This window comes from Martes martes (genome assembly GCF_963455335.1).
Source record: "Martes martes genome assembly, chromosome: 3".
Taxonomy (NCBI): Eukaryota; Metazoa; Chordata; class Mammalia; order Carnivora; family Mustelidae; genus Martes; species Martes martes.
The window spans coordinates 179,530,637-179,549,910 of NC_137890.1; the positions used below are offsets into that span (position 1 = coordinate 179,530,637).

The window sequence follows — 19,274 nt, forward strand, 5'->3', positions numbered from 1 at the left end:
AGAGAAAAATCAATACATGCGGTCAGGGGCACTCCCGGTTAGTGTATCAAGAAAAGTTAAATGTAAAATACAGAGGGATGAAGGAAGCACGCCAGAGTTCTACCCTTGCACGTGGCTACTTGTACCCTTTGAAGAGACAAGCGCCTAAATCTGGTTACTTCAAGTAAGGTTTCCTGCGGGGAGGAGGGAGCAGTGGGTGGTTCGGCCAGTGGTAGGAAAGGTTTGATCCGTGGGACAACACGAATATCTCTGAAAGACAGCTTGTTAACCTCGATTGGCTCCGGAAGCCCATGTGCTGGCAAACAAACAGGGCGAGTTTATTTCCAGGAGAGGTTTCTGAGGACACACGTAACCCAGCTGCTTTTACCCAATTAACGCAGTCAGTCCTCAGGTTGAGGCTGCTTCTAATGACGGGAATAAGAATGTCAAGAAATGCATACTTAGTGCTCCCAGCCTAAGGGCAAATGACAGTTGGTCCTTGTAGGAAAGTGAAGGGGAACATTTCTTTAGCGATTGCCCTGTCGAATAAATTGCATCTTGTGTCAGCCAATTTCACGTTCGTTAAGCCAAAGGGCAAAACATATCAGGAAAATGAATTACTTTTAATATCAAAAATATAATTGTGATCCTTAAATCATTTTTCTTTGTCATTAAGCACACATCCTCGCCTATGATTCGCGGATGATAATGAGATGAAGAAACCGGGTAAGGAGGCCCTTGGTCCTACCGGCTTCGAGCTCTTCCGGTCCGTCATAGGATTTGTCAATGGCTGCCCGGAAACTCTCGTTGCAGCCCCGGCCGCGAACCATGTGCGGCCGGGGCCTGTGGAAGGGAAGTTCGTTCTTCCTGACCTCAGCAACCGCAGTCTGGAGGCTCTCCAGGGAACTGGACTTTTTCAAACCCAGAGTTGGACCGAAATCTTTGCTTGGAGAGTCTGGAAAAGAAAGGGCAAAATTGACCCTTTCCCCAATGAGGCATGGTGTGGTGTAGTGGAAAAGTCTGCTGTTCCAAAAATATTTGTTTGGGCATCTTTAAAAAGGGGGTTTCTGAGTGGGTGGGGTTTGGGGTTCGACCCCAGCTTTGCCAACTTTTCGTGACTTTGACCAAGTGGTTTGAGTTCTTGGAACCTTAGTTTCCTTTTTTGTGTGAAGTTGTGGTAAGATTTAAAATGATAACATATACTACATAAATATGCCTGTGTGCATATATGCCCATACACAGATATCTATGAATTTGAACGTTTCTAGCAGTCTATAGAGATTGTACATGTAGACACACATACACAGGGCATCTAAGATCAAGAGGGCTTCTCTCACAGTGCCCATCCAAAGTATTCCCTACATTGTTGCTTTTTAAAGATTTTTTTTTTTTTTTTTTTTTTAGAGAGAGAGAGCGCGAGCAAGCAAGCAAGCTTTGGAGGGGGGAGAGGGAGAGGGAGAGGGAAAGTCTCAAGCAGACTCCCCACTGAGCACAGGGCCCAATGCAGAGCTCAGTCTCATGACCGTGAGATCATGACCTGAGCTGAAATCAAGAATCGGACCCTCAACTGACTGAGCCACCCAGGTGCCCCTACACGGTAGCTTCTACCATTTCCATGATCATTTTTGTGATTATTGAGTAACATACTATGCATAGAAATCAACATTGAAGTGATTGTAATTTTTATGATTAAACACTTCACTCTAGTGGCTATTAATGTATCATGAATGCAATTCATTTAGTCAATAAATAAATAAAGCAAGGCAAGAAAGAAAATAACTTTTCTGTGTCAATGCTTATTGTCCAAAACTGTATTTCTATTTGGGTATCTAGAAAAGGGGTAATTTTTAAGTGTAATACGTAATTCCAAACAAACAAACAACCCCCAAACCCAAGTGAATTCTAGTAATTTGTTTTCCAATATATAATATCTTTCATTGGTACCATTTGGCCCTGGAGCTACCCCCTTCCCCCATGCCGTGACCTCCATTCCCAGCCACAGCCAGGCTTTCTGGTTGTCTATAGCAGGATTAGGCTATCCAAATACCAGCAGCACAAAGATTATTTTAAAGATGGAAATAATTCTATCAGGGCCCCTTTCCACTGGGGCGACATCTCATGATCTTCTCCAGTTGCGAAGGAGGTTATTACCACACGGAGGCCACATTTGCATTTCTGGGAATAAACTACTTTGCAGCTTTTCGACAGATACAGATTGAGTACATACTAAGGATTATGTACATAAAGTACCTTACTCAATGCCTCTTTTCCATATGTTCTGAATATGTTAAACACAGTCAGAATAGTAATAATTCTAATAGCCAACATGGCATGACAAGCTTCGTCCTATTCTAAGTGCTTTACCTGTATTACCTTCCCATAATCCTGACAGTTATTATTGTTAATCCCATTTTATAGATGAGGGAACTCACGCACAGAGCAGAGAACAGCAGTAAAATTACACACTCACTCTGCGTCAGAACCGGGAATGTCCTTAGGTAGCCTCACTCCAGCATTTCTGCTCTAAAGAGAAACTTGGCCTCTGCCCTCAATTCGATTAGAGTCAAGCTACTTAAACTGGCCCACAGAGTCCTTGTCTCTAGAAGAAGATCATCAGTCTAGATTAGTCCCGTGAGATTGGCCAAGTAGGCAAACTACAAAGATCAGATGTTCCTATAATTCCACTTTCATCATTAACTTACAGGAGGCAATTCTGCACTTTGGACAACACACATGATGACAATAAACACTGCATTTTATAGGCGGCAGTCTATCTTGGACAACACAACCAAGATGAGCTTGAACAAAAGAAAAAATTACAAGAAATTTCAGGGACAGATTTCAGATGCTACTTGCAAGTCACAAACACTGAGACTACATTGCTCCTAAATTCAAAAAGAGGCATACTTCTAATATTCTCAGGAAGGAAGGCAAGTTGAAGAAATAGAAATTGGATAAGATCGTTTCTGACAAGAAAACAAAAGGCAACATAGAGGTTTGGGGTATTGAAGCAACAGTAAAAGCTTTGGAGTTTACAGAAAATATTTTACACCATCAACCCCTCAGGATGTCTGACGTGAAGTTTGGTGAAAACAAGAAGATGAAGAACACTATCTGAGAAAGCTTAGCTCCTCTGTCAACAATAGTAACCATCTTTTATTTATTAATTGCCATCCAAGAGATTATATTAGAGCCCAAACTGTAAGTATTCATGTCAACCTTTTGCAGTAAATTCTAGGGAACATGAAAGTGAATAAATCATCCAAGATATAAGGCGTGCTATCTAAGAGGAGCTCATCCAACGCTCAGCAAGAAGTCATATTTGAGAAGGAACAAATACACTGTTACTCATTCTAAGCAAACTGAACATTACGGATTCATGGATTTTGCTGGATTAATAGAGCCAGGAATTAATTCACTTTACAAAAATAAATAGAAGCCACAAATTAGAAGCATCAACTGACGTTGGCCTAAATTACAACCTAGCTGTATTGGATGTAGTAATAGTAAAATTAAAAGCAAAACTGCTTGAGTCCTAGGTTGTAAATGTGAACTCAGGGGTTGTCCGGCTTGGAAGAATTGTTTCTATTTATTCCTGGGGAGTCAACAGGATGCAGCGATGGTAGGCTGTTGTGAGAGAGGGAAATCTGAAATCTGAAAAGCCTTTGCAAGGATTTGCAGGGGTACAGAACTGAAGTTCCAAGTGAACGAAGACTCTGATGTGGGTCTTGACCAGGATTACACATCTCCTCTAGGTGGACCAGGGCTTCCAATAAATGAACACATTTAATCCCTCTTCCCTTTTTCTTACTCTCACCATTTCAAACTTAGGTTGACATTACCTAGGAAATTCTGTAGCTTTTAGAATGGGAAGATTCACTGTCTCTTTTTAGCCTACCCATTTACACCAATTATATTTTTTCTAGGTTCCCATTAAAAGTAGAGGTCTCTCTGAAGGGATAATGTCAAGTAATTAATCAAATTAAAAACCTCAGTCATTCTATTCCATCGAAGTCATCCCAAAATATGATGACTCCTCATGTTTTCTCTGCAGTGGATGTGATATTGGCTGTGGCTGATTTTAAGCAATTGTCTGAGAGGGTGATCTATGAATTCCATGTGTTATCAGTCTCAGGGTGGGTGGACTCTGTCCAAATTTGAGCATTTACTTGTCCCATTTTGAGCATCTACAGAACTAATCTTAATATGATTGTTCAACGACTTCCAGGCCAACCTTACTTACTTGCCAATGCCAAGGAATAAATCTTCTTTCCAGCTTTATTAGTAAAGCTTTATTATTTTAACTTATGGCTTCTATGTCCAGTGACCATGTTCTCTGAGAAAACTCATCTTTCCATCAAAGAACACAAACTTGACATACACAAACTTCTTTAAACAAATGATAGAACCATTATCAAGGGTGCTAGAAGAGGGATCTTACATGATAAACATTATTCTCAAGGTCATATAATAAAAATACTGTCTTAAAGTTCCCTGTGCCAAATTTTTCCTTAAAATAAATCCTCATAAAGACATATCACTGACTTTTTTTTTTTTTTTTTTAAAGATGCTATAGCACCTTCAAAGATTCATCTGTTCCCAAAGGAAGGAAGGGCTGGTTTGACTGAGTCCCAGAAGCCTTTCCCACAAACAGTAGAGGGAAGTTTCAGGATCATGCCTTTTGGTCCACCAAGCCTCAGACGAATCCACTACTCCCTGTCATCCAGAAAAACACAGTGTTAGGAAGAGAATGGGTGCAAGGATTTAAAGGACCGAAGACTTCTCTGTCTGAGAAATGGGCATGAAACAGGTGGTGTGAGAGCTACTGTCTAAGTCAAGAGGAGCTGCTGCAAAACAGATCCTTCACACCCTGGGAAACCACGGCCCCCACCTTCTAGGGAGAACGTCCCATGTCGATGCGTTACAAAACAGAAAGTCCTTGCTGGAGGATTGTCTGGAAGTGGACCTCAGTTTCCCTGACTCAGTCTTGGATTCCTGCCCTTGCCCCATGGCTGCAAACCACTGTTGGTGCCCTACAGGCAGGTGATTAGGATAACAGAGAACAGAAGTCTGGAGTATTGTTAATAGTGAGTAAGAGGGGAAGCTGTGAGACATGCCACCAACTCTGCCACTCGTTTCCCGAGTTATTAACCCCTCCGTGCTTCAGTTTCCTTATCTGTAAAATGACAGTAGGACAAGCATGGAAGAGGACCTGCCACATGGTCTATGCTCATAAAACAGTGGTGACAATTACTGTCACCTCTAAACATCTGAATAAGTGAAGGCCTAGCAGAATCCATTTGTTTGAATCCCCCTGCATTCTTTGTTGTTGTTGTTGTTGTTGTTAAGTTATATTTACTTACATGAGAGAGAGAGAGAGCACACACGTGTGCGAGCTGGGGGAGGGGCAGAGGACAAGGGACACAGAAACTCAGGCAGACTCTGCGCAGAGCATAGAGCCCCCCTGGGGCTCGATCTCACCATTCTGAGATTAGGCCTGAGCCAAAACCAAGAGTCAGATGCTTAGCCGACTACACCACCCAGGTGCCCCTCCACCACTGCGTTCTTAACTACAACCATTCCTTCCGCAAAAAGCTGACGAGGGTTTCCTAAAGAAATAGCATTATTTCTTTTTTATTCGAAAGTTGAACTGATTTTTTTTAAACAACTCCTTACTTTTTTTTTCTTTTGAAATAGGGTATATGTCCACATCTGTTCACTGCATATACAGACTATCATTGGGAAGACTGAGAGGGGAGTCTCGGTTGCCCTTTCCTTAAGGCTGTAATCATTTAATTAGTCTGAGATTTCACTGGCAATATTTGAACTTCCCGTTCTAGCATTAAAATCTTGCAATAAGAGAATGCCTTAATCCAGAAGACCAGTAATTGGATCTTCCATTATTGATGAAATTGCTTCCAATACATTCTTATTAGAACATAAGGAATTATTTTGGGGAAGGCATTCACTTTTGTATATGTGGCAAGTTTTTCTCCCAGCTAGAGCTTTATAATTAATAAATACTTATGATAAATTAAGAATAAATAATGTATTAATTTGCACATTTCAATAACATCAATGGCCCTCAAGGCACTTAGTGAAAATTAATTAAGTTAGTGTTCCTCCCTCTAAAATAGAGGAATTGTGCCCACTAGTAAATTGGGGATGAGAATGATTGCAATGCTATTCAGGGGTCACAGCATGAAACTTAAGAAGACCGGGAATTCGGCAAGATAGCTTGCTTTCATTATCAATTTGGCATTGCTGTATTATGAGCAATGAACTTGGGCAAATACAATAGAAATGCTTTACTTGCTTCATGGGGAGTTGTGATGTGAAATTAATAGCCTTAAAACTCTTTGAATGAAAAACTATTATAAATTCCAAGTAGGAAGTCACAACACCACTTTATTCTCCAAAATATCCCGCTTTGTCTTTTTATTTTAGATTACACTTAACTGTAAATTTTGTATATTTGATTTTTTTTTTGAGTAGTTTCCCTAGAGGCAAAATGTCTTATGTGCTTGAATAGATATCATTGTAAATCCATTAGCCTAGAAAAAAAAAGTTCCCCATAAGATCCAAATGTATAATCTCCCAAATTATGTTATCTGTGCTAACTATGTCCATAATGGGCCTAATTACCTTCTTGCCTATCTCAGTATTCCAAATATTGATCATCATTCCAGGCTTATCACTGGGTCCCGTTTCCTATTCATTACCATAGGGCATAATGTAATCTGGTTTATACATTATCTGCTGTCATTTGGGTCTCAGTTCTTTTACTGGCAATTTCCAAGTTCTCCAGGAGCAGAGATTTTTCTTTTAAGTCTCGTAAATCCCAGGGTCTTTCATCATTTCTTGAAATTCATGTCAAATGTTCAGTAATGAACTTCTCATTAAGATTCATACATTTGCATAATCTCTCCTACTCTGTCTCCAAACATTGTCTATTTTAAAATGAAAATATCTAGAGAAAATATGGGAAGATTAGGCGAACAAATAAAACACATTGCTTTGATGATGAGTGTGGGCATGGCCCTCCCGAAGTCTTCAAATCTTTGCCACGTGCTGTTACACAAGCTCATTGTTACTGGAAGTTCATTCTCTTATAAACTGAAAGTTGAAATCTTATGCCCGATTTTGGTTCCTTTCCTGGACTCAAATGATGGGCGACAAAGGTAAAGAACAGTGAATTTACTGCACCAAAAACATTCTTATGGCACCTTTTTCCATTGATTGTCTCTTTTGTGGATAAGGGACTGGAGTCTGGTTCAATTTAATGGGTAAATTATTCAAAAATATCTATATATAACCATATTTCTGGGTAGATTCCACTGAGAGGACTAAAGAACTCAGACAAACCCATTCCCAAGAGCTGTTTGTTGTGATCGCTTGCATTGCCTCTTATCTAGCTTATTAGGGAAACTCTTACCTAATTAAAACAACAACAACAACAACCACAGCGACAACTCACAATTGGCATTCAAAATAATAATTAATTTAAAAATTGGATAAATAGCATCGTCTCCAAAAGGGAATATGGTTAAGTAAAGGAAACAAAACAAAACTAATTTTATTATTTAACTAAGGGGGAAAAAAAGGCTTATTTGAGAGTCCAATAAACTGTCTAAAGTAGCAAGCTTTTCCACTTGTGAGACAGGATCAATAGGGTTGATAAATGCCACCCATCACTTTCTTAGTCCTGTTGACTTGGTCTCCTCAGCACAGAGAAGTACTACACAAATACTTGTTGTAGGGATAAATGAAGGTGAAGGTGAAGGGTGGTTACAGCACGTGGATGCCCCTTTTCTCCAGGACGGGGAGGGGGAACCAAATTTTATGGGGAGAAACACACCTCCGAGTTGCTTCACTTCCTCAAAGCGCTCACACAGAGTCTTCTTTGTTAGTATAGCTCTTGGGTTCTTTGGTGTCACTTTCAAGGGTTTAATAATTTCTGCCCTAACCATCACTATTCATTCATCTTCTCTGTGTTTCGCCTTTTTATACTAGTCATTCCCTTTGCTTAACTTCTTGTAATATTAACCTTTTCTGCCATTTCTACCTCCTTGTGCGCAACTTCAGTCTTGTTTTTAACGACTGCAAGAACACCCTTATTTGTCTTCCAGCTCCTTCCTGTGTACCTCGGGAACAGGCTTTCACTCTCAACACAAACTGCTTCTGTGATTCCACTCCCCGCCCCACCCTTTCCTTTTACCATTTACTCTTTGTATGGCTTGCTTCCAGCTTTTGATTGTTGGGTGGCTTCTGCTCTATGTGGTTATCTACTACAGTACTCTCAAAATAAAGTACAACATAAGGAATTCTAATAATTCTCTTTAAAACCATTAGCATAACTAAAAGGTCAAACTGATTGATTTCTTGGATGGAGACTCAGAAAGATGTTTTTACATGGTGTTATGTAAATTGAGTACCTGTATTTTTTAGGGTCAAACATTATTTTTGCACTTTTGCCTTACTATTTTCTCCCCTTCTGATAGCTGACTGTACTCAAAAAAAAAAAAAAAAAAAAAAAAAAGACTCACTTCAAATTCTCAGTGACTGAGTTATTTATAGACCTGATAGAAAGTGTGTTTTTCAGTTTGGTGTGGATATGAATAACAACCTCTCTATGGATATATTTTAAGTAAGATTTCAATCTAATGTTAAAGTGTCAAGCCAGAATTAAATCTTCTATCAATGAGTGTCTACTGAGTTGTTTTATGTCTCAGAATGGTGCTTGGTCATAAAGGTAACAGAGGATAAGTATAATAGTAACAAACACTTCCTTTTTGCTTTATAATTTCCGAAGTTCTTTCCTATACAACGTGAGATCATGTCATACACCAATGATTTTACCCAAATTCACTTGTACATTCACATCCAGAGAGAGCTCAAATGAAGGAAGGTGGGAGGACAAGACAAAAAAACTTGCGTAATGGGAGTCATTTCACTCACTATCCATCTCAGTGAGAGTAGACTCTAGAATGAATGCTTCTCAGACAAGGCAGGAGTTTGGAGAAATGAACTGTTTCCTGTGAGTCTATGCTTTTACTTTTCACTGTGGGTAAACACCGTATCATTTTTTTATTGAGATAAAATTGATACATAACATTGTGAAAGTTTAAGGGGTATAAATGATGACCTGATATACATATATATATTGTCAATTGATTATCACAAGAAGGTTAGTTATCACCTCACATAATGACCATCTTCTGGTGTGTGCGGTAAGAACATTTAAGATCTACTCTCTTAGCAACTTTCAACTATATAATACAGAATTGTTAACTATACTTTCCATGTTGCACTTAGATTCCCAGAACTTAATGACCTTATAATTGAAGTTGGGTCCTCTGGCTAATGTTCCCTATTTCCCCCATCCCTGGGGTCCTGGAAACCACCATTCTGCTGTTTCTATGAATTTAGCTTTTTACGATTCCACATATAAGTGAAATCATATAATATTTGCCTTTCTCTCACTTATGTTAACTTAGCATAATGCCCTCAAGATCCATTCATGTTGTTGAAAATGGCAGGATTTCCATCTTTTTTATGGCTGGATAATATTCCCTTGTATATTCATGCTGTATTTTTTTTTATCTCTTTATTTACTAATGGTCATTTGGGTTGTTTCCATGTGTTGGCCATTGTGAATATTGTGGCAATGAAAACAGGAGTGCAGATACCTCTTCAAAATAGTGATTTCATTTCCTTAAGGTAGATACCCTAAGAGAGATTGCTGGGCCACACAGTAGCTCTATTTTTCATTTTTTAAAGAACCTCTATATTGTTTTCCATAGTAGCTATACCAATTTACATTCCCACCAACAGTGCATGAGGGTTCCCTTTTTCCCACATCCCGCCAGTACCTCTTATCTTTTGGCTAACAGCCATTGTAACAGGTATGAGGTGATGGTCTCTACTTGTTGCTTATGTCATGAGCTGCTTATGTCATGAGGGAGGGTCATTCTTGAGTTTCAAGATTTCTATCTTCTATGGGTCCCCATGTTTAAACCCAAGCCTATCACTTCAGCTGATGCTTGACTGAAGAAACAGCTATCTGTTGCAGATATTTTGAATTCCGTACTTTAATGTGAATTTGGACAATTCTCAATAATATTTTATGATTTCCCTTTCCCTGATGACTTGAGAACCATTCTTGATGGTTCTTATCTCATGTAAGTCTCAGAACAACCACTCAACTCAATTCTCTTCCCATTCCTTTTAAAATTCCAAGTCTGCAGACAAAGAGGTGTTGGCCTTCTGACTTGGCAAAGCCACTGGGATGTTCTACAAGGCTTTCTTTACCTCAACAACCCAGGAATTAAGCTCCTCCCACTGTTTTTGAAGCCTCAGAAATACAAGATAAGGTACCTACTTTCCTCCAAGATGTTATTATCTGTGTGCTGAGCAAAGATGGACACACATGAAGTGATAACACCAGATAATGAATAGAAGTCCCTTCCCATTTGTGAGGGATCCATCTGAGGAGATATACAGATCCCTAAACTCTAGAAAATAAAAAAGTTTGACTGCCGGGTATGTCCAACGGGCCCCATGTTATCTCTTCCCTCCACTAATTAACTGCTCCTTCAGCATCCAGTAATAATTTAATCTTTAGAGCAATAGCTATAACAAGTACCAATCTGGCATCAGATCACTTAGGTTCATTTCCCAGTTCCAATCTACACTAATTGTGTTAGCTTTGATGCTCTCAGTCCCTCCGTGACTCAATTTCCTCATTTGTAAATTTTGTAATTTGTAAATTTGTTATAAGTTTTACAGTTTGTTACAACGACAAATTTGTAAAACTTGTAAAACAGAGATAATGACTGCACCTTCTTTACCGGATAGTTAGGGGGACTCTCTGGGAAGAGCCCAAACATGATGCCTGGCACATATAAGTATTCAGTAAACATTAGTTTGTGCCATATGTCTTCTTTTATGAGCAATGTTTACTCTCATTAGGAGGATTTCTTTACAACCAACAGAATGCCAAGAGGATTTCTGTTCCATAGCCTTATACCAGGGGACTGCGGCATCATTAGCTTTGACTTTTCACTCTTGATTCAAAATGAATTATTTTTGTATTGTTTAAGACTTTTCATCACTTTTCAAATTATCTTCTATAACCTTCACTTCTTCCAATAGCCCCAAAGTCTTGTTTCTTACAGAGGTATTTTCCATACAGAAACCAAATGCTAAAATCACTCGATGGGAATGCCCATGCCTGGGCCAAGTAAAGAGCCCGGTGGATCTTCTCCCACAGACTGACACATTACACCATCAACAAAATGACAAACCAGACAGTGCCATAGACCTTTGGGGTCATGAGGCAACAGACAATACTGAACACTACAGAACCAAGGACATTGACATATGGCATAGTTGCGGGCTGGAGCAGTGTGGACATATGAAAGTCCAAAGAGGACAAAACACCCTGATCCTTGGTCACTAGCTAATGCTACATGAACAAAGCAAGACTCGTCCTTGAAGATGAATCAGACACAGGCAGGAAAAGTAGGAGGTGAGCAGTTCCTCCACAAAGGAGGAAATACATGAGGAAAATCTGATATGTCTCTTTGGCGGTGGCAACAAAGGATGGATGGAGTGACTGGGAAGGGAAAGACTATATTGGGGATTGGTGGGAAACAAGTCAGGGTAAAGGAAGATATGAAGGGCCTAGAACTCTGGCTGAAAATGTGAGATTGCAACCGGAGGGCAATGGGACTCCTTTAAAAGTTCTTCACCAGCAGAAGGGCTTGGTAATATTGGTATTTTGAGAAAAGAGAACATAGAAGAAATATATAGGATAAATTAAGGAGAAGAAAGACTGCTGTATTATATGGTAGTGAACTCACTGCAAATAAAATATCTTGGTCTTCACTTTCTTCCTGTTAACAATTCCGATTTCAGGCTTTTGTGAAGCAATTTCTTCTAAAACAATTTTAGTGTGGTTAGTCATCTTTCCTTACAGCGAATGGAGCTACTTGCCTTAGACATTTCTTTGACCAACTGGGAAAGGCAGAAGAAACATGGGCTAGTCTACCCGGGAAGAAAGAGGTGCTCCTGGAAGTGTCTCTGTGAATGGGTAGGACAGGGGCACTGCCTGCCACCCACAAGCTTCCCCCTGGCATGGCTAAGCTGTGACTGCCACAGCCAGACCAGATGCTATCTCCTCTTAAGCACACTTTATTATATTGTGTAATACATAATGATTAATGGGCAGTAAAACTAATAACATGGGGGCACACAAAATAAATGAGGTGGCAAATATGAAAAGGAAGTCCCACTTAATGTTGTTGTGAAATCTGACAATATGCTGGAATTTCTCTATAACTCAGTCTGAGGAGCCCTTGCCAGCAGGAAACAAGGTTACAAGAAGGTGGCATTTCCATTAATAACTCCCCCTTGGGGAAGTCTATGATCAATCTTTCTTGTACCAAAATTCTTGCTGGACTGTAGTGAAATTTCAGAGAACATGGAGATGGTGCTGCGTTCCATCTCAGGGAAGCTCATGGAGGAAAGGAAAGAACATCACAACTTGCCGGCTATCTTGACTTGCCCTTTTTATCTACCCCTGGTATTGACATTCATTTTTTTTTTCCTACCTAGCATTCACCATTCCAGATGGAATGAACATCTTGTTTTTTGGGGGGGGAGGGCGCGGTGGGGGGAGTTATTATGCCTCCCCTACTTCACCCAGAAGTGTGCCTATGACCCAGGCATAACTGGCCAGTCAATTGCATCCCCCTGGTTGGTTTGGGGATAGGTTGTTGGTCTACACAGGGCTAATTAGAACCCTGGTAGAGTGACCCGGAAAAAGCCATCTTATTTTCTACTAGGGTTACTGGAAGGGTAAGCCTGGAGCTGCTGAGGGCCATCTTGCTTTCCCACAAAAATGAAGTCCAATGAGAGGGACCAGAACTGGGAGAATGAGCGCTGTTGACACTGACACCCTAGATCCAGCCTTGTCTTTATGTAGATGCTCCTCTGAACTTTCCAGTTGCCCAATTCAACAAACTATTTCTTTTGCAAAAGCCAGTTTGAAATTGGTATTTTCAATTGTCACCGAAAGAGTTGGCTTAGTACCCTATTCTCTAATACTTCGTCTATATACCAACCCACCAGTTGTTTCCCCTCAGGTCAGACAGATACTTGAGCAACAGGGAAGGTTGTTCCTCGGTTATAATGGTGAAGAGATCATAGGTACAGATCTGATCAAAGCGGTGAGAACAGGTTCTGATGTTAGTCTATGAGCGGGCATGTTCTCATCTGTTACTGGTTGGGTTTTATGAGAGATAAGTTCCCCAACAGAGATGATTGTATCAAACTGATCTTCTCATCTTGGCCCCTGACTCCTCTGTGAAGATAGGACCATTTGCCAGATCATTTCTAATAACCGTAGACATACAACCAACTGCTATACACTTTGGGAAAATAGAATGGCTTTTGAAAACAATAAAATGAATTCTTGTTATGGTTAACCAAGGGTTCAAACAACCTATCTATATTTGCACTAATTAAATATATTGCTTTGGATTTTAAAGTTACGAGTAAACCTAATATCTCTCATAAGGCACTGTTCTTTCCATTGCGTTCCCATGGCCACTCAACAGAGGCCACACATGTGGGAGGCAGTGGAGCTGCTGCACAGGGGGGCGGTGTCTGTTTCTCCAGGATGGTTTGCATTGTTTGACTATGTTCCTGTCAAGCTTCTCTTTAATGACATTTCTAAATAAATGTGAATCCCCCCAATTTTTTTTTTTTTTTAAGAGAGGGAGAGAGAGAGAGAGAAAGTAGGACAGGGTGGCAGGGTGAGAAGGAGAAAGAGAATCTTAAGCAGGCTCCACGCTCAGCACAGAACCTGACACGAGGCTTGATCTCATGACCCAGAGCTCATGACCCAAGCCAAAATGGAGAGTGAGAGGCTTAACCAACTGAGATACCTAGGCGCCGCTGCAAGAAACATCTTTGATGTGGACTTAGTGTTGAAAGACCTGAGGTCTAGGCAAGTCATTTAACTTTTCTGGGGATCAGTTTTTTTCATCAGTAACAGTGGGATAGTGAAAAAAATATGATATTGATGATGATGAAAACAGCAGCGGCAGCTACCCGTATCTGGTACATTCCGAGTGTGTGGGTGTCTGTACTCATTTAATTATACGAAGTATATGCTATTAATATCCCCATTTTATAGCTGAAGAAATTGAGGCCCTGATAATAAGTTAAATAAAGTATCTAAATTACCAGTAATGCCAATCTCGTGAATTTTTGTTGTGATCAATTGAAATTACCTATAAATGAGGAAGCCATAGAGTTCCAACATACTATATGTGTGTGTGTGTGTGTGTCATGTTGCTGCTAGTAAAAAAAAAGGGGGGTTGTTCTCCTCCACATCTGTTACAAACATTGGATTTCAGTGATCACAAGAAGATACAGAGAGGTATCTGTCTGTGAACACGTGCTTGTGGAGGGTCAAAATGCAGAATTCAAAAGCATCCCCAAACAAGGTGGAATATGGCAAAATGTAGAGTGGGGGATAGGAGTCAGGGGGAAAAAAAGGAGACTCAGAGCTGAAACGGACCTCTGGATAGACTGAGAGATGGTCCTAGGGACGGACTGGGAAGGAGGGGAGAGCAGAAGACTGATGAGTGGTGGCAAACGCAATCTGTCTGCTGCGGAGTGTTCACGTGGGGTGGGGGAGGCATGCAGAGGTGAGGATGGACAGAGAGGCTGGAAAAAGAGCGAAGACCACACTCACAGCCAGATCACCAGGTGCGTGATTGATCCCACCAGCAGTACGAGACCTTTGAAGTCTGCGACCATGTCCAAACATCGTCACTCAAATACACGTGCTTATTTCTGGGGACGATAACCAAGGCAGGGCTTTCTGTTTGTACCATGCACTAGGTGGGACTCATTTGGCCCACAGGCATGTGACCTTAAGACCCAAAACTGGGATGGATTTTTTTGTTTTGCCTCAACAACAGTAACAACAAGGCTGATCTTTATTTAGAACTTACTATGTGACAGGCTCTATGCCGAATGCTTGTAATGTCTGGATAGCCCGAGAAAGGGTTATCATCATTAATCGCCTTTTATAGAAGTCAGCCTCCCTGATCAGAAGCCCTGGTTCTGCCCCAAACATTGTAGAGCCCTATTTTACTTTTGGTAGTTACTTGTAATAAAAACACAAAAATGTACGGCTTTTCTAAAAAAAATTTATTCAGTAAAGAGAGGACTATTGGGTGCACTGCTGATGCTGTCCCACCAAAAAAAAAAAAAAAAAAAGCTACTTTTGTTCTTCTTTTAATATCAACTTTTGAGCAAACCAAATGTCCTATGTTATTCTCCCTGCCTTGTTCTGGGTAAGAATTTAGAAAGGAGTTGTGATGTATCATTAAATAGTTTTTCCCATCATCTTATGGCTGAGTTATTGGCACTAGATATAGCCATGGGGGGAAAAATAAATGTTTATGATGATTTAAAAGACCAATTATAAGCCTCTGCTTTATTCCTTACTCAGCATCCTGCATGGCATGTAAAAACAGCAATGAAAAAAACACACCACATTTGAAATTTTAGCTGAGGAGAATGTCAGCTTTCAGTTACACTTAGAGAATAAAAAAACATTAGGATACCATTAACAGTTCCAGAGTAATGGAGGCAAAGTGGGATTGTTTTCTATTATTATTATTACTGCTATTAATGGGTCAGAGCATTCCAAGGGAGAAAAGCTGGGGACAATCCATACACTTTCAATAGAGCATTAACTCTTTCAGGTCAAAAGGGGGCCCGTCCGGCAGACTGCACCAAGCAGTTACTAAATGATACCCTGGTGGCCTTGAAGAATTTATCTCCTGTCTAAAGAGGCTCGCTTACACTTTTCTATTTTCTGTATTCGATCTCCACAAATATTCCAGTAAGAGAAAAGGTTAATTTGCAGATAATTATTTAGGGAGAGAGGGAATATTTTTTAAAGCAGAAAAACAAAAACAACCTGTCACAATGCATCAGTCACTGTGTGCAAATCTGGAAAAGGATAATGAGCCTCGTGAAGTAACAGAATTAAGATGAAAAATTAGAGGCGCAAGATGGAATGATTTTCTTTCAAGGGAAGTACCTGGTGAAATAATTTTTTCCCCATTGTTCATTTCACGCGATTTATATGTGACTAAGTACAGCTAATCCTGTCTCTTTCCAAAAGTTAATGTCAGCTACTCAAATAATCTGCTTTCTTGATTTAATTGCATAGTTTAACCTCTGACATAACCTTTTAATTCACACCATGACAGCCAACCCAGCAGAAAGTTTTTCTAGGAATCTGAGTAACTTCCCCAAGGTAACAACTACTTTCCCTTTTTGGGGGGTAGAGAGGGGAATATTCAGCCCAAGATCATCAAATCTGCCACAGCTGCTCTGGCTGTAGAGGTGGCTTTCTTACTGCAGGGAAGGGGGGAATTTATTGGGATATCTAGTGCGTTAAAAGTTACATGCACAATAGTGTCAATATACTTAACACTACTGAACCATACCCTTAGAGAGAGTTAAAATGGTAAGTTTTATGTTATGTATATTTTACTAAAATTAAAATGTCTTTTTTAAAAATTGGTTCTTTTAAAAAGCATGGTTACTAAAAAGGGGCATGGTATAGAACATTGATCAAATGATATTTTGGTTAATGAAAGTGTGTAGTTCCAACTTGTTTCAAATATGGTTGTAGAAAAAAAAAACATACTGTTAACATTTAAACATTTTGCTGCTGTCTAGTGAATTGAAGTGAATTTGGGGAACAGAATTAACGAGAGTACATCGCTTCTTAAAATGCTAGGAGAGGGGCGCCTGGGTGGCTCAGTGGGTTAAGCCTCTGCCTTGGGCTCGGGTCATGATCCCAGGGTCCTGGGATCGAGCCCCGCATCGGGCTCTCTGCTCTGTGGGGAGCCTGCTTCCTCCTCTCTCTCTCTCTGCCTGCCTCTCTGCCTACTTGTGATCTCTGCTTGTCAAATAAATAAATAAAATCTTTAAAAAAAAAAAAAAAAAGCTAGGAGAAGGGTGCCTGGGTGGCTCAGTCATTAAGTGTCTGTCTTCTGCTCAGGTCATGATCCCAGGGTCCTGGCCCCATATTGGGCTCCCTGCTCAGTAGGGAGTCTACTTCTCCCTCTCCCTGCTGCTCTGCCTACTTGTGTTCTCTGTCAAATAAATAAATAAACAAACTCTTTTTTAAAAAAACGCTAGGACGGAAGTCTTCGTCTACAGTAGTATAAGGACTCACACCCTCTGAAGGCTTTGATTTTAAGTGAAGACCAAACAATGATTCGGGCAGAGTGGAACCAATGGACTGTAGGCAATTAAGGTGGTAAAATTCTGATGTTGTTTTAACATTGATTTTTTTTTTCAAATTATTAAGAAAGTTTCTCCTGTTTTAGCAATTTAAGAATCACGATTTAGGGAAGCAACTTACTTTTAATAGCAAGAAATTTAAATATGTCTTGTGTTTGTTATTTATGTCATTGCAATATTCAAAGAGGAGACAAATATTAAGGTTTATGTTCGAAGTGTCATTTGAAATGCTGGGGCAGAGTCTCTGGCCACCAACAGTACAAGGATTCTTCAGTAGGCTATCATCAAGATAGGAAGAAAGAGATTAATAAGGTGAACTAACAAACCGAGTCCAAACACATGCCATTTTGGATTAAATTCCTCTGCAAAGAAATATAAAGACGGGGAGTGGAATCTCCTCATTCAATATTTCTCTTTGGCTGTGGGCATTTTTATTTGAATTATTTCAGTATGAGTTTTTTCTCTTCATAGCTTGGATTTTTTTTCTCCCTATGGTGAAATGATAATTCTTTGCTTATATAACCTCACTAATGCTGTATCAGAGTTTTGCTGCATGATCAAATAAAAGGAGGTCTAGAGGTTGAGAAAAGAAAATTTGTTTAAACAAACATCTTGATAATTAGAAAACTGATGGGAAATTCTCTGCTTTTCTACAAAGAAAACCAAAGCTATGGATGTGAGATGTGCATAAGTAAAAGGCCGGAAGCCACACAAGTACAATGTTTCCTTCTGTCCTCAACTCTGAATACAAGGCAATTTCACCCACTGATACATTTCAGGGCTACACTTGTGTATATTTCTTTCTCTTCCTTTTTATGGAAAATTAGGCCCTTTCAAGTGTATACACCTGGCCAGGAGGTGCATTACTGGGCTATTTTAAGATGAAATGGTTTTGATTTGCTGATCAACCCAGAACGGTTCCCCCTCCACAGGGGACAGTCACAGTACCTTTAAAAAGTTAAGCACTGACATTCTAGAAAAACTCTCCCCTGGATGGTGTTCAAATCAGTCGATGATCGGAAGTATATATTTTCCCAGCGTAGGAAGAAAAGTAGATTTCTCGGTTTGTCATAAATCCAGAGAGGAAGGCTGTGCCTGGGACATTCGGACTTGTGTGGAACTGATCTCTGGAATGGTCTCTGGCCCCATCCTACTCTTTGGGTGCCTGGTGCTCTGTTCCTCTCTTCCAAATAGTGTTCAGTATCTGAGATGCTAAAGTAAATGTTTATTTAATATGATCAACCCAAATCCTTTTTCTCCTTTGGCCCGCCCCCCACCCTTTCCTGCACCTGTCTGCTATCGCATCACGGAATCCTATACCCCTGAAATGTTTATGACTTCATTTTATAGCTGCCTTTGCCCCTCCCTACCAGGAGAGCAGCCACTCTAATTTAAGAAGCCCTAAATATTGTTGCCATGGGTGACACAAGAGCATCAAGAATGGTGGAGCTCAACTAATAAAAAGGCTTTCACAGCATTTCAGCCTTTGCTCATAAGTAAAGTTAAAATTTATGGCTTTTAAAATACTGGATCTGGAAGAGGTCAGGTTAAACGGCTGCTAGTAATAAAAGGAATCAATACGCCACAGCATCTTGAAACAGCCAGCAAACTAAATAAACACTCCATCCAAATCCACTTGGCCCTGAATTAAAAGAACATAAAATACTGTATTTATTTGGTTTGTTCCCTATCCATCAAAAGCTTGCTTCTTGGGGTCTCGACAAATTCTACCCAAGAAAAGTATCAAATGTTTGTTAGCCAAATGGCAATTATAGAACATGTCAAGGCTTTGGGTAATTAACTAAGTGTTACTTTATCAGGGAAGCACTTGTAGATGAGTTTCCTATAAACACACAAATAAGACAAACAGCCTGGCCTGAAAGACAACAGACTTTCTGATCCTTATTTACAAAACTGACATGGGAATTTGATATCCTCCGAGAACCAAA

The 19,274-nt window shown here is 40.0% G+C and overlaps 1 protein-coding gene across 1 annotated transcript in view; it reads right to left on the reverse strand.

Annotated features, from left to right (window-relative positions):
* Positions 1–19,274, reverse strand: part of PARD3B (par-3 family cell polarity regulator beta) — a 1,039,321-nt gene that overhangs the window by 300,786 nt on the left and 719,261 nt on the right. The window contains exon 17 of the mRNA XM_080799276.1: positions 728–934. Within this exon, the coding sequence (XP_080655402.1) occupies positions 728–934 (207 nt within the window). The remainder of the gene's footprint in view (positions 1–727; positions 935–19,274) is intronic.